General features: G+C 39.1%; 1 protein-coding gene across 3 annotated transcripts in view; it reads right to left on the reverse strand.

Annotated features, from left to right (window-relative positions):
• Positions 1-13922, reverse strand: part of LOC145766027 (filamin-C-like) — a 49005-nt gene that overhangs the window by 12385 nt on the left and 22698 nt on the right. For all 3 annotated transcript variants that reach the window (XM_082577678.1, XM_082577679.1, XM_082577677.1), the window contains 19 exons: positions 12019-12156; positions 11776-11918; positions 10909-11035; positions 10450-10643; positions 9543-9800; positions 8787-9036; positions 8366-8491; positions 7653-7789; positions 6890-7046; positions 6207-6371; positions 5619-5789; positions 4829-4996; positions 3986-4187; positions 3663-3814; positions 2839-3012; positions 2209-2438; positions 1553-1693; positions 1250-1370; positions 358-524 (listed from right to left, as the gene is read on the reverse strand). In XM_082577678.1, the coding sequence (XP_082433804.1) occupies positions 358-524; positions 1250-1370; positions 1553-1693; positions 2209-2438; positions 2839-3012; positions 3663-3814; positions 3986-4187; positions 4829-4996; positions 5619-5789; positions 6207-6371; positions 6890-7046; positions 7653-7789; positions 8366-8491; positions 8787-9036; positions 9543-9800; positions 10450-10643; positions 10909-11035; positions 11776-11918; positions 12019-12156 (3221 nt within the window). The remainder of the gene's footprint in view (positions 1-357; positions 525-1249; positions 1371-1552; positions 1694-2208; positions 2439-2838; positions 3013-3662; positions 3815-3985; positions 4188-4828; positions 4997-5618; positions 5790-6206; positions 6372-6889; positions 7047-7652; positions 7790-8365; positions 8492-8786; positions 9037-9542; positions 9801-10449; positions 10644-10908; positions 11036-11775; positions 11919-12018; positions 12157-13922) is intronic.

Here is a 13922-nt window from a genome sequence, read left to right on the forward strand (position 1 = left end):
CAAAAACATGAAGACAACAAAAAACACAAGTTTATGTTAAAAAAGTAAACACGGACAATAAATGCAAATCAAAATAAACAAGGATAAAAATAGGCAACTAAGTCAACCAATTCCAGACAGCAAATTATACCTTAAAATATACACTTCAACGTTTTGTACCCAAGATAAAATAAAACTGGTCAACCTTCGGATGAAAGAACAAAATTTGTTAAAAAATATCAGTTGAATAAACCACATTTCTTAGTGATCTAAGTTAGGCTACCTTTCCAAATTATTTCGCTTAGTGTTTTGTAAGTGCAAGGGAAAAAATTAAACTACTAAAAACCTATTAGTAGCACGTCACACGAACGTCATCACCTTGCTTGCGTCATGCTGAGGCTGTGCCCGCACACGGTAAGGACTTTTCGGTATCTCCTCGTCTGCATACTTGACCTGGACTTGGTAGGGGCCTTCTTTGGTGGGAGTGTAGCTTACCGTATGTGTTCCATCGTCGTTGTCTATGACGTCAACTGGCTCCTTGACGCCTGCGGAAGACCACTTGTGGTTAATCGGGGTTTAGAAGAGTAACGGGAAAATAGATCATCGTTGGTTATAAGGTTAAAGTCGGTCCAAATAAATGGTTCTTTCATTATCTAAATGTCTAGCCTCAAAAGTTTAGATTCCGCGTTTTAGAGACGAACAGTTGTGGAAGCTACTCACTCTTCTACTGTCATTTTCAGGCAACAGTAAGAATCAGGGCTAATGCTTTTTTGTCGAAAAGACACGTTTAAAAGTCAGCCAAGTTCAAGAAATTAGATTGATGGATGAGACAATCAGGAAAGACTGAGAAAGTCTCTTGGGGCCAACCTTGGCAACGTTTCATGCTTTCAAAGGCTTGCAATAAACAAGATTCCAAGACAAAACTTTGTTAAAAACCATTCGTAAAATATTTTCTTTGAATTTATTAATTATTTATCCAAATGGATGCGCAGTAACAATTAAAGAAATAAAGTGTAGGCTACTTCACTAAATTAATAAATAAATAAATTTTAATTTATCAATATTAGTAATCTTTTATCAATTTACAGTGGTAATTTTTATTTTTTGACAATTAATACCCTGCAACTGTCCTAGAGCGCAAGGTTGGCAGAACGTTTTATACACACCGACATCGAACACCGACGTTTTATACACAAAGCAGACTCATTACTTGATCGAGTCTGGTTTCTCACACGCCACATTAACGTAAAATATCATTAAAGTCTCGTACTTCTTGGTCCTTTAACGGCAACTTCTAAAGGCGCGACACCAGCCTTGGAACAATCAACTGTAAATTCCTGGGGAACGTTGGCACGTACTCCCTGGGATATTCCAGGCCCGTCGCATTTAACCTGAAGAAAAAAAGAGCAACAAACCATTACTAAAAGATTCTGTTGATTTAGTCAAGTCATGTTCTACCCACTCTTAACTTATAACAATCTTTTTGACTCTTGTTTGAAGACCTGGACTACCAGCAGTAATGAAAAATATTGCGCAATTACAGATACGAGAATTATAATAATAATGTTGATACCTTCGTGGGATCAACCACATCTTGAACATTAACCACGAATGGAGATCCTGGGATGTTGTCGCCTCCGTACGTGATGTTAACCTCATAGTCTCCTGGAGAAGTCGGAACGTACTCAACTGCGCATGTGCCGTCTTTGCTGTCCTGTTGAAAAAGATTTTCTCAGATTTAAGTGGGCTCAAGCATAATTACTCAGAGTCATAATAATATGCCATTTCAGGGTTGACCTTTGTCAAATCGCCAAAAGTCAGAGTTATTTTAGCTGTATTCGAAGTGAGTTTGGTTGTACCCCCGACAACTTTTCATTTCATTTTTCATATTTAGCATGTCGACTCAAAAACAAATACAAAGCAAAGCAATAAACCCTCGCCCTTGGAAGCTCAAACAAAAAGAATAAGCATGTATTGTATAGCTGGTGAGGTACATGAGTATAGCTAGCACAAATTACACAGATTGCATATTCAACGAAGAAAAAACTGTCATGGGTACATAGATTAGATAGTCCACAAATTGCGACGCGGCAGCCAGTTGTGTTTCCTGATAAACCGTGCCACGAAGTATAATGATATCGATCTCTTTAAATTTTTGTATTCTTGGTGAATGAGCATAGTTCTACAATATCTATGAAATTTCGATTATTATTATTTTGCAAAACTCACCGTGCATGTGACTTTGGCGTCTGAAGGCCCTTCCACTGCTAATCCAAGGCCACCGCTACCAGCCCCCTTTGTGTCCACCACAAATTTAGCTGGTTTGGCTGTGGTACCTTTTTCCAGTCCAGGACCGTAGGCTTTTACCTTGCTGGCATCACAACCCTCTTTGACTTGGATAGGAAACGGGGACCCGGGTACTGGGACGCCGTCGTAGTCCACAAACAGTTCATGAGGCCCTGCGAGGAACAACGTTTTACCAATGAAACATACATGCAAGATACGGTTATAAAAAATAAGGCCTATATTGGATCGTTTCTCCTAAAAGAAGAATAGTTTGCAATAGAAATGATTTAAAAGTTTGGTAAAAGCGTAGGTACCTAAATGATGTAGGGCAGGCTAAATAGTAAGTGACTAAATAGTGGGTAACTAAAGATTACGTACAAAAGGGGTGAGAAAACAAGAAAAAAAACGCAAGTAATTTCAAAAGCCAAAATATAATTAAGGTGCGAAGTCAAAAAGGAACTTGTTTTTTAATATTTTTTGACATTGCGGAGGCTGGTAAGACCAAAGATGGGTAAGACAACTTTTTATGTTTCGATGATAATTGTATCCTCTGCTCTTTCACTTTACTCTCACCTTCTTCTTCAGGGGCATAAGTTGCGTCATACGTTCCATCCTCGTTGTCCGTGACCTCAACTGGGACGGCGTTTTCGGATGGCCCCACCAGTTTGGCGTGAACGTGGTCGCCACCATGAGGCGCCAAAGACTTTGCATCAACTGTGAATGGTGTTTCTACATCGGCAAGAGGCCCTTCAAAATAGCAATTAGATTTTTGAAAATAAGTTTGGTTTTTACCGAATTTTGCTTCATGAAGATAAAGAAAGGTTTGAAACATTGTGTTTTGTTGATAGAACAACCTCAAAGTAATTTTGAAACCAGTGCTGTACAACTTTCTTGATTCGACTATAGGCATACGAAGCCGAGCAACGAAGCCGAAGCAACGTTTAACATATTCAAGTTTATTATATTTACAGAAACACAAAACTACGCAACAAATTAAATATCGAACGTTCAGAAGTACTGTGCAGTTTTTTTTTGTTTTTTTCTGTTTATAGTGATAATTATCATGGTATTTTATTCAGATGTAGTTAAATTGTATATAGCCTATGTTATTCCTGAAGAGGACATCTTGTGATGCCGAAAACGTTCGATATTTAATTTGTTGCGTAGTTTTGTGTTTCTGTAAATATAATAAACAAGACATGGTTCAACAAGATAAACTCTCTACCAAAGCTCTTTCTTGATTCAATAGGAACTGCCACTGAATGACAATATAGAATGTTAGTCTCATATTTCAAAGCAACATAAGCGCAGTAGGGATATGTTTTCTTTCAGAATAACACTAAAATTTATGGAAATCATTTTTCAGCACTGAGATTTTTTAACAGATAGAATTTTACCTTCTTTCTGCACACCAGGACCGCTGCATCGAACTCTACCAGTGTCGACATCGGGAACAATTTCAACGTTTGCCGGGGAATCGGACACTGGTTTCCCGCCGTATTCAACGTTGACTACGGCGTCGCCGGGTTTGTCAGGAACAAAAGTGACACTGTAAAGAAAACTACGTTCAAAATAGTATGGCACACTTGTCCGCGTAAAAACTAATCAGCTCAGAAACCAAAATCGGCTTGAAACAATCATACAAAAAAGAAGAAAAAGGGAAACAATATCATAAAATGTGCTTTTTCGCGATCGTTTTTATGTAAAATAAATCACTTACTCATGTGTCCCATCTCCATTGTCCTTAACTTTGACTCTGGGAACCTGGGTGCCATCTTCGTTGACAACGTCTACAGTCAAGGGAGCGTCTCCGGCGTCGGTGCAATCGACTTTGAAAGCGCTTGGTTTGCCGACAACGCCGCTTTCTAATCCCGGGCCGGATATTTTGACCTTCGATGCATCGCATGCAGGCTCGACCTTGGCTGCACAAAACAAAGATGGCGTTGTGTGATAGACATAGTAGATGAAACACATCGTAAACACAGAATACATGAATAAAGAAGTGCTTGCTGAGTGAACTACAGAATCAAACAAGTTTATTTGGTGTTACAATATACATATTGCTAGGTCGTCTTTTTGTTAAGAGTTTAGTTCAACTAATTTCAGTTTAATTTATTCTTATTTATGACCACTACAACAAAAATGACACATGCTCAAAACAACAGAAATCTATAAAAAGGTAGAAGCGACAAAACATGATATAGGTTTGAGATGTGTCAGGCGACACTTCGTTCATTGTTGGTATGCAGATTAACACGGCAATAAACGTATTGTGATTTGCACTGGTTTGGTTTGCAGTTTGTACTCTGTGGATTGTTTTACTATCTTTAAAGAATTTTCTTCATATGTTTCTAGTTTTTACAGAACACATTGAGATACTGGCAGACATAAAAAAGTTGTTATTTTACAATATATTTTCGTAAAAACTACTACTTTTTTCTCTGCTTTATTGTTTCACAGTTCCATCTTTGGAGTCACACGGATGACCTGTTGTTGTTATAAGTCTATATTTTTCCAGATGGTCTTCGCAAAGAAAACGCTGCTTCACGTAGCATATGTCTACCTGTGAATGGGGAGCCGGGTATGTGCTGGTCGTCAAACAATACGTTGATCTTGTAGTCCCCTGGCTCTGTGGGGAGGTAATCGACAGAACAGGACCCATCACCATTGTCAATGCATTTAATCTTTGCTTCACATGGTCCTTCCACAGTTAAACCAAGCCCAGCGTTGCCTGCAAAGGAAGCAACTACAGTTCCGGAAGCTAGCACTACAAACTATGGCAGACAAGCAACCTTCAATAACGAGCAACACTTGATTAACTGATTATTGAATCACTGGGAAGTAATTTTGTGTTCAGATTGCAAGAGTGTTAAGGAGCTTTACTCCTGGTACTTTCGAATACTTGTGGAAGGTTTGAACCTCTAACGCTGTCCCCCAGTCACCAAAGTTAACAGATTGGATATTTAATTACACACATTGCGAGTTTATCTGTCATTGCAATTACAAACAAAGCCATTTTCAAAAATTTTACGTCAAAACCGCTTTATTTGCATCACATGGACTGTGTTTCGTCATGCTTGCCCCTCCGAAGTTCAAAGTTACCCTACCTCACACTCCAGTTACGCAACTACCACCACTATGTGCTGTCATAAGCCATTAGGTAAAATATAGAACATTTTAAGCAACTTCAAACCAAAAATGCCACTCTGAAGACAGTATTTCCGTAAAATGACTGAAAAGTCAACTGGTCTAATTCAATCATGGCAGTTTTAACCATTCAAAACTAGCTTCGACTCCACAAGCTGTGATTCATAGCAATTCTTTCTTCAATCAAGCTCACTTAACCCATATACCTGCGTCTTTGGTCTCGATGGTGAAGGGGGCCGATTCGCCGACGACACCTTCAGACAACCCGGGTCCAAAAGCTCTCACTTTGCTTACGTCAGCAAGCTCCAAAGCTTCCACAACAAACGGGCTTCCTTTGACTGGCTTCCCGTCGCATTTAACGGCGACTTTGTATGGGCCTGAGGAGGAAAATTGATGTGTTTAGCGAGAAACTAAATTCGTGTACGATTCACCACAACACTTATGGTAAGCCAAGTTTTTATTTTCCAACTTGTAGACTGGACTTGTTTGAGACAAGACAGTCATGCTATAAGCATCATGCAATTTGTAGTTTGTCTTTTTTACTGTAGCGTGGTTCTGTACTCCGTTGTCTGTTAGATAAATGGGAAATCTCATTTGCAAAGCCATCTGATAGTTTAGCTATTTTAGAGTAAGTGCCATGTTTTTAAATTACATGTCTGGTAAAGTGTTTCATTGAATTTTTATAAATTATGTGATCCTCTTCATTTTCTTAAAATATTAGGAATAAGAAAATAATGCGACTTTAAAGCATTCTACAAAAGCTGTTTGCAGAGTGCAGACGTTGTTATCTATACCTTCTTCTTCGGGAGTAAAGGAATATTCTTTTCCTTCAGGTGTGTCCACTGCATGAGTATGAACAGGAGCATTGGATGGTGATATCACATCCACCTCCACATCTCCTTTTCCTCCAGCTCCTTTTGTTTGGACTTCGAACTCCTTTGGCTTGCCAACATCCATTTCTGAAAATAAATGAATTTATGAGCAGGATAAAAAGAAATTGGATGCAGACGAAAATGCTTGAATTTCACGATCGCCTCCATCCAAGCAATACTCTTAATGAAAGTTTTTTAAAAAACGACCAACTTTAAGATCGGGACCTGCCACCAGGGATAACAACATTGCACAATTAAATGCCCATGGCGTGTGGTTGAGCAATGCTCTTGCACAGCGTTCTTGCCTGTACGATGAGTGTGTTTGAAAAATTGTAATTGATTAAAACGAGATCGATAAACTCGATACAAACGAAAACTAAGTGGATTAAATAGTTTTATATTCAATTTGGGCAGTGGGGAAATACAATCAGTCACTTTTTATCTACAATGGGAGTCTTTAAACTCATCGATCTTGGCAGTTAACAGTGCGAAAAACTGCCAGAGTTAATTAGCCATATTTTTTACTATGTCGAATCAGAACTATCTTCACAAAAATTGATAACTTACTTGGTAAATTTAAGCTCATTTTCTGAGAAATTACTCACTGTCTCCTAAGTTTTTCACTTGTACTTTGCTGACATCGACTGGTGGAACAACATCCACAGGAAAAGGACTATCAGGGATTTCATCTCCTCCGTAAGTAACCTGAACATCCATTGGACCTTCACCATGTGGAGTGTAGGAAACGGTATAAGTGGAATCCTGGATGTAGAAGAAGCACAAGATATACAGGGTTGTCGTTTTAATTGAAGTTTTACAATGAATGATTGAGGAACAACACAATATGAACTTAGAGTAGAATTTGTGGTTAGTTGTTTCTGAAAAACTACAGCTATTCAAAGTTATTTTCAGTCACCTAACGTGAAACAACGTTGTATTAACTATAAGTGGTTATTCTCGTCTGTTTCTAAGAGGAAAGACAAAATGTCACGCAAAAATAAAAACAAATGACATCCATGTTTTTTACATTAATTGTCCAGTGTACATACGACGATTTATGACTTAAGTTTGAATACCGGCACCCGTGGCTCAGTGGTTATCGTCTTCGGCTCTGGTGCTGGTAACCCTGGGTTCGATTCCAGGTCGGGTCATACCAAAGACTTTAAAAATGGTGCCATTGCGTTCTTTCTTGCATAACGCAGTGAGGATAAATCGGGTAATTATCTGGTGACATATTACTCTCTTCCAATCTGCCTTGAGCCAGCATGGAAGCAGTACGACTCATAAAATCACATGGAACCCTGTCAAGTAACCCATGTTGATGCGCAATCTGCTGCAAGCGGAGATAGCGAATGATTATTTGAATACCTTGTTGTCCACAATATCTGCCTTTCTGGCTGGGGCTCTATAACTCCCTCTGGCGGGCTTGAATTGGACATCAGGTTTGGCCTTGCCAGCTCCTTTCGTGAAAATGGTGAACTCGGTAGGTCTTCCGCTTTCCACCCCTGAGTGGACGACAACGCAGTTTGATAAAAAAAAGTTAGATAATTTCCTTGGAAATTTTTCCAAAGTTACGTAAGTCAAGATAGGTCTGCTGTGCTAACGTGACAACGTGAATAACACTAAGTTGATTGACTGTAGCGTTATCAATTTATCATGCAACGTAAAGACAGAAGAGTCAATGCTGGTATGATGCAAAAAGCTGGTTAGTTTGCCAAGTTTGTGGGCAGGTGGCATTTTGCGTATGAGGACACACATCAATACATTTTTTAAGCTCAGGAACAAGCAACTACATTTTTCAACATATTGATTAATTTTACCTTGGCCACAGAAGTATATTGCTACTTACTAAAATATGCAGTTAAGTAAAGCGGTGAAACTGGGTACCGTTGGTACATGATAGCTTATCGGCACTACCTTCTTCGAAGTTGCTTCTTTAATGAACAAGCACTCAATAACCTACAATACGTTTACAACACTTGCAATTGGTGTACAATAGAGTAATAGACCATTATCGAGAGCAGTTGAAACGAATAAAGAAAAGATTGGAAATTGCAGCTTCAAGCAACCTACGACCATACCCGACTCATCCAGACCAGGACCTTTGGCACGGACTTCCTTGGCGTTGTGTGAGGATGTCACGTCCACAGTGATTGGGGAGTCAGGGACTTTTTCGTCTCCAAACAGAACCATCACCGTGTGTTCTCCTGTGGGAAGTATAATTGGATTAGGTTACGACTTTCGCATATGTTTGAATAACGTAAACAACCAACCACTGAGCCGTCTTGGAATTATGAATAATAAACTACGAGACAAAAAAAGCAGTTTTTATTTCTTTTCTGTGGCAATTAATCATATGAAACAACGGGAAAAATCATTTACAATTTTTTTTTCTAGTTTTATGCGATCTTATGTATTTTGCTGTTAGTTTAAAACTGGATTTTTTTTAAAGAAGTTTATGCCCCAGTTTCCCTCTTTCGATTAGGGGTCGAGGGTACTAACCTGGGCCTGGGGGAGTGTAGTTCACAGTGAAAGTGTCCGAATCATTGTTCTTGGCAATCTCGAACTCAACATCTCGCTCCAAGGGTCCTGCAACCCCTGCGGCACATTTAATCCCGATGCTGATGTCGCCACTTCCTGCCTTCGAGCAATCAACGGAGAAAGATGTTGGCTCCTCCGCCTTTACTCCAGGACTCACACCGGGTCCAAAGACCTTCACACGTTCTGGATGAGAATCTTCCGCAACTTCAACCTAGAAAGAGAAATCGTTGCTAAACGATGCAATTTTATAAAAAGTGTTTCCTTGACGCTTGAAACTAGGAGCAGTGCTGCCAGACGCAATGCAATCAATTTCCTTACTGCCCCTTCAAAAAAAATTCCCCGATTTTATTGGTATTAAACCAGCCCTTTCTCAGCCCAGTGCGCTTCCGAAAAAAGATTTTCGCCCTTACAAAGACAGATGTTCCTGGATTTCAAGACAATGTTTGCTCTACGGCCCATTCTTGCCCAGGCTTTCAAGGTTTTTCCAATCAAAATCTCTTGTCCTCAGTGAACAAGTGAACTTTTCTAAAGTTAAAACCAGAATTTTCCCACTGTCTGGAAAACTAATTGCATAGTAAAGAATATTGACGTATAGTTCATTACTAAATTTGGCCAATAAATACTTTTAGTAAAAGTTATCATCAAAACTTTACTCTTTTTGTAATGAGCCACGCCCATGAGAGATGTGCACTCGGCCAGAACGAGCTAACCACTCACCCGGAACGGACTATCTTTCACAGCCACTCCGTCGTAGGATGGGATGATGGTGTGTTTGACTGGCTTTTTGGGCACATAGCTGCACTCGTGCCATCCGTTCCCAAGGTCTTCAATCGTCACTGGGACATCTTCGCCATCAGCCTTGGCGCACACCTTCACTGGAGCTGGGTCTCCTGCCTTTCGGGCATCCAAAGTAAACTTGATTGGTTTGCCCACAGAAGGCTTCCCAGACTCAAGACCTGGTCCATAAGCTTTGACCTTAAGTTCAAAAGAAAATTAAACTCAAAGAAATCAAAGTATTAAAACTAAAACCAGTCAACAATAGTGAATAACTACAAACTTAGGTCCGGTTCAACCTAATTTGAATTTTATTGATCTAAATACGTTTCGACTCCTTGAAGCCTACAATGTCGTCAGTTCCTTCAGTTGTTATCCAAATCCCACTTTTGTCTTGTTTGGCTGCTGACGATGTTACGAAGTTTAAGAGACCAAATGTATGTTTGAGGCTGCTAGCAAAACCGTTGCCAATCTATTCGAAACTATGCGTTAGATACCCACTTTCAGTGCAATGTTATCAAGTTAAACTACCGAGACAAACTTGTGTCGGTCCCAAAGGCTCAAACGACGATAAACATTAAACCGACGTCAACCAATGTTATATTTATTTGATTCATATCATGTGATCATCGCAATTGAGCACGTGATCTACCTTAATGTAAACAAATATGACAACTTGAGGTATAAACACTCCAGAAAAAAGTAAAAAATCCCAAATTCAAAGCCATGACCAACATCTGACGTAAACCCCAGTGCAGCTGAGAAAGAAAGTTTTTCCTATTAACAGTAACCACTCTGGCTTTTTAATAGCCAGAACATAGACTTTAAAGGTGGTGCTGCTTTCACTTGCCTTGTCAGGGTCAGTCTTGTTGTCTGCTGGTTCTACTTTCGCCATGAACGGCGACCCTTTGATATCTTTGTCGTCACACATCACGTGAACAGCATACTCGCCAGGCTCTGTGGGGTAGTATTTGACATCACATGAACCGTCGCCTTTGTCCGCGCAGTCTATCTTTGCCTGGGACGGACCCTCAATCGAAAATCCTTGAAATAAATTCAGTGATGTAAACTCAGGCTATTGGTAAATATCCCACAACAGCACACGCACAAAACGGACATACTCATGAAAGTGGAAAGTGATGAAAGGTTTCATGCACTGCAACCCTCAAGTAAATCTTTTGGGTAATAATTCATAGAAAGCTCAAATTACTTCTTGAATCTTACAAAAACCCAGTTGGTTTCTTCATAGGGAAGGGGGTGATGAAATACGTTTCCAACTGTACCAGGTATCCGTTATTTTGTTTCTTACCTAGTTGTCCCACGTCAGTTCCTATAGTCTCGACGACAAAGTCAGCAGAGTTTCCAACCTTCCCTTCGCTCAATCCGGGGCCGTACGCCCTCACCTTCTGTGGACCCGCTTCAGTACCTACTTTCACCTGAAACGTCGTGTTTCTCATTACGTCACGGTTTCATATGTCTGCCCCGATAGCTCAGTTGGTGAAGCGCGGGACTTTGTTCACGAAAAAACGGCAAGATCAAGCAGCGATAGTTTGACTCTCGGGATGCGCGCTTGAGCAACGCATTCAAGGACAGCTCTCCATTTAGCGGAACTTGGTGGATGAAATAATTCACAGACAACACTTCAACAAGCGAAACTTTACTCTATCTATCTATCTATCTATCTATCTATCTATCTATCTATCTATCTATCTATCTATCTATCTATCTATCTATCTATCTATCTATCTATCTATCTATCTATCTATCTATCTATCTATCTATCTATCTATCTATCTATCTATCTATCTATCTATCTATCTATCTATCTATCTATCTATCTATCTATCTATCTATCTATCTCAGTGACTGAGCCTGCATCAGTGGTTTAAAACCTCTACGAGTATGCGAGACTGCCAGGATTAAGCTCTTAAAGAAGCTTTCTCAGTCGAAAGGATACAAATTCCCACAATTAATCGATCATAGACACTAGACAGCACTAGTATGGTTTGTATAAGCGTAGTAGGAAAACGTAGAGATGGAATTTATATACAAATCTAACTTTAAATTGGGACTAGCATCAAAGAAAGTATCAATAACAGAGTAATGCTTTAAAGTTTAAATGCTTATCCCACATATCAAATTTCTTCTTTATTTCAAAATCTTTTTGTTCACTCACCTTAAAGGGGCTCTTCGGGATAGGTTTTCCTCCATAAGTAACATTAACACTGTAATCTCCGGTCTTCATAGGGTGATACTCACAGTCGTATATTTTTGGATTCTTAGGATCCTTCTTGCAAGTCACTGGGTCATTGGAGCCGCCTGGAACAAGAAAAATATATGAACTCTTTTTTTCGATACGAGAAAAGAAAAGTCAGAATTTATGATGTTTTAATAACACACAAATAATTAATGTTCTTACGAGGTCCTTTGACGGTGACTTTCAACTCGGCATCTCCGGCGTCTTCTGTGGTCACGTGGAAATCCGCTTTCTCCCGGATACGAACTCCGGTCGGTTGTATTCCACGCCCATAAGCTCTGCATGCGGTTTCATTGAATGCTGCGATCAACAAGCACGTTGTGAGTTAGTCAGGAGTCTTGTGATATACAGTAGCTTCAAATAGTAGAAATAATTGGTAGGAAATTAACACAAGACAGTAGCTAAGTTTGTTTTGCGTTAAACTTTTAACTTTTTTTTTCATAAAGATAGAAGTTTGCACAAAAACGGTTACGGATGTTAAACGAAAAAATAACATCCAATGTAATTAATAGTAATAATAAATTAGCTAATAGTACAACAATTGTAGTTTCTGATATATGTTTCTACAAACAACACAATTTCATTTGTTTTTTGGTTATTACGTTGCGTTGTCTATATATTATAAACCAGGGCTTCCCAAACCATGGGTGGTGACGCCAAACGGTATCGCCAATCAAATTAAAAGTGGGTTTACAATGGGTAGTTTACTCTACTGTATAGCCAGCACATCAGGGGGTTGCATAGAAAAATTATTTTTTCAACTGGGTTGCACAATAAAATTTTGAGAAGCCCTGAAAAAAATCTCTATCTCTCTCCTTGAAATAGGCCTACATGCTGCATGTTTGTCCTGAACAAACAAAGTTAACTACTACGGTATTTATCTTTAATAAGTAATCAACACAAGCTAACAGCAAAATTCACAATTTACTAGTCCAAGGTAGCCTATCATGACTTGGAATGACGATTGCAGAAAAACATGAAATGAGGGAATAAAGTAAGAATGTTAAAATAAAGAATAAATGAATTCGTGCAATCTTGACAGGGAAGCATTGTCAATAAACAAAATGTCGAGTGACTCTAGAAAAGCAAACCAGAACGATATGAAAACGATTCTGTTTGATGCAAAAATGCAATAACATCTACTAACATCAGTTAGAGAAAGGTCAGCATGTCAACGCCAAAATACTTTACAATGACAAACTAACATTACAAAAGTGAATACCATGAAAAATAATCTCACTCAAACCTACTTCCTCGAGTCAACATTTCGCCTAATGCACACATATTAGGTGGCGCTAGAGAACAATTTTAGCCTAAGGTGACACCTTCACTTAAGTGATTTTAATCTCAAAACTATGAACTATGCAACTCAATGTCAAACATCGCCGCAGTGATGTACGCGCATACAAAAAATATTGACGCCGTCAGCGTAAACGCAAACGTTTGAAAAACCATACGCCGTATGCGTCAACGTAACTTGTAAAAAAGTTGGCGGCGTCAGCGTCAGCGCATACACTAGAGTAAACTCATTTTGTTTGCTAGTTGCCAAACATTCACACGGTATAAACCACTCGAAACAAACAAGTTTTATTTTGAATTTCCACGAAGAAACACAAGCCTCGAAAGTGTTCATCTGACATTTTGCTGCGTTTTGGTTTCATTATGTCTTTGCCCATTGAAAACATTCTTTCAACTGCAGCACTGGAAGGTATTGGCGTGTTGTAGCGAAAAAAATACATTAAAAAGTATACGTTGACGCTATACGCTAAAAAACCGCAAAAACTTTACGGCGCAGCCTCAAGCGACAACTATCCAAAAAAATGTGGCCATAATGTTAGCGTAAACAAAAAGTCTATGGCGTAGAATTTGCGGCGTATACGTACACCTCTGAACATCGGGTAATTGTAATAACTAATCGATTACGACTTTTCATGTCAGCAAATATACTGAAAAAGTAATCGTAAGAACCGATCACATCAAAAAAGATAACATTTGTATTTAACTGCATAAACACTGAAGTTACTCCAACTGCATACTATTTTCTTTTTTTTTAGTCCCTTTTCGGA

Source organism: Aplidium turbinatum, chromosome 3 (assembly GCF_918807975.1).
Source record: "Aplidium turbinatum chromosome 3, kaAplTurb1.1, whole genome shotgun sequence".
Classification (NCBI taxonomy): Eukaryota; Metazoa; Chordata; class Ascidiacea; order Aplousobranchia; family Polyclinidae; genus Aplidium; species Aplidium turbinatum.